Source organism: Diaphorina citri, unplaced genomic scaffold, assembly GCF_000475195.1.
Source record: "Diaphorina citri unplaced genomic scaffold, Diaci psyllid genome assembly version 1.1 scaffold201, whole genome shotgun sequence".
NCBI classification, from domain to species: Eukaryota; Metazoa; Arthropoda; class Insecta; order Hemiptera; family Psyllidae; genus Diaphorina; species Diaphorina citri.
The window spans coordinates 1-1,850 of NW_007377638.1; the positions used below are offsets into that span (position 1 = coordinate 1).

General features: G+C 38.5%; 1 protein-coding gene across 1 annotated transcript in view; it reads left to right on the forward strand.

The window, feature by feature from the left end:
• Positions 1-11: 11 nt before the first annotated feature.
• LOC103505880 (arf-GAP with coiled-coil, ANK repeat and PH domain-containing protein 2-like) overlaps positions 12-1,850 on the forward strand; it is a gene marked incomplete at its 5' end in the record, with an annotated part of 9,450 nt that continues 7,611 nt past the window's right edge. Inside the window, 2 exon segments of the mRNA XM_026821098.1 lie at positions 12-263; positions 1,081-1,176. Coding sequence (XP_026676899.1) covers positions 12-263; positions 1,081-1,176 — 348 coding nt within the window.

Genomic DNA, 1,850 nt, shown 5'->3' on the forward strand with positions numbered 1-1,850 from the left:
CCTAAGATTCAAATCGATTCTGTTCTGTTTCCAGAGATATCAAAGAGGTGACAGAATCGAAGCACTGTTTCAACAAGGTATCGGCCGAGCTAGATCTTGCCCTACAAAAACACAGTGCCGCGTCTAAAACCAAACCCCTGGAAATAGAAGATGCGAGGAATCTGCTGACGGCTACCCGGAAATGTTTCAGACATACGGCTCTGGATCATCTGCATAATGTTACCCTCATGCATACCAAGAAGCGACATCTGTTACTATCCACGGTAAGGCGATAAACCATTCTTGTTTGTGCTTTGGTTATTGAACTTTGATCGACTTGATCAAACATGGAAAATATGTTGTTAAATAAGTGAGGCAGTTGAAGGATGAAGAACGAGAGGCAGGCCGAAGAAACAGTGGGGGGATTGTGTGAATAAAGACTTAGCAGAGAAGGATTTATCAGAGGAAGATGTAAATAACCGAGGCAGATGGAAGCTGCTAACAGAAAACGCCGACCCCACCTGAGTGGGAAGAGGCTAAAAAGAAGATAATCGAATTGATTAAACAAGATAAACTATTAAAAACCAACGTTACACTTTCCCTTCATAATCTTCATATGACATCAGGAACATTCTTCTGATTGGTCATTTTATTAATTCTACTTCGAACAACACGAAAAATTCAATGAAAATCTGTAAATAGGTAAACACAAACATTTAAGACATGACTTGGAAGTAGCCCAGGGAGATAAGCGAATTGATCAAACAAGATAAACTATTAAAAACATACATTACACTTTCCCTTCAAAACATTCATATGACATCAGGAACATTCTTCTGATTGGTCATTTTATTATTTCTACTTCGAACAACATGAAAAATTTTGCTCTAAACATGGACACAACATTTTCAATGAAAATCTGTAAATAGGTAAACACAAACATTTAAGACATGACTTGGAAATAGCCCAGGTATTATTTTAGGACTTTCAAAGGGTTTTGAACCCAATCTGTTCAACACTGTGGGACAGCTATGATATCTCTCGCTCGAACAAGGAAATTAAATACATATTGACTATTGAATTTTCTGATGTCTGTTTCAGTTACTGTCATATATTCAAGCGTGCAGAACTTACTATCATCAGGGATTTGATCTGTATGAAGGATTGGAGCCTTTTATCAAACAACTTGATGAAGACGTAAGTCTAATATACAGGGTGTCCCAGAATTTATGCTTAAATTTGTTTTTCTCGCAGCCTGTTTGAAATTTCCAAAAACAAAAAAAAAAAAAAAAAACCGTAACTTTTTGATTTTTAATGCGGATATTTTGGCAATATCGCGATTCGCAAAAAAATTTGCAAAGTCCGCGAAACGGAGGCCAACTCTAAAATCTTAAATAAAAACCCCCCCTTGTTTGTGATACATCATATCAAAGGTCTTAAGGAACGTAGTACTTTGGTACAAGTTTGAGCTCGATCCGACAACAAGGCGCCGGAGTTACATGGGCCTATTCAAGATTTTTCCATTTTCCTCCCGTCAATAGGGGAAGCACGAAAAATGGAAAATTCATTATCGATGGCTGATTTGTGCTGTGAAATAGGTCCGCACTAGATGATTCATGATTTGAAATTGGGGCCAAAAATTAAATTTTGAAAACATTGATTTTCGCCCCCGGAGGCCATCAGGGCGTGGAAGTCTAAATCTTGCATTTTTGGGTTCAAATTCCAATGAATGAAACCATCTAGTGGACCTGTTTGAAGCACAATCATCAATCAAAGTCCGTCTCCATTCGGGATTAGAACTCAGCACCTTCAGGTTGTGGTAGAATCATTGGCGGTCGGGTCACTCCCGAGCTCACCATTCTCGTGACTGA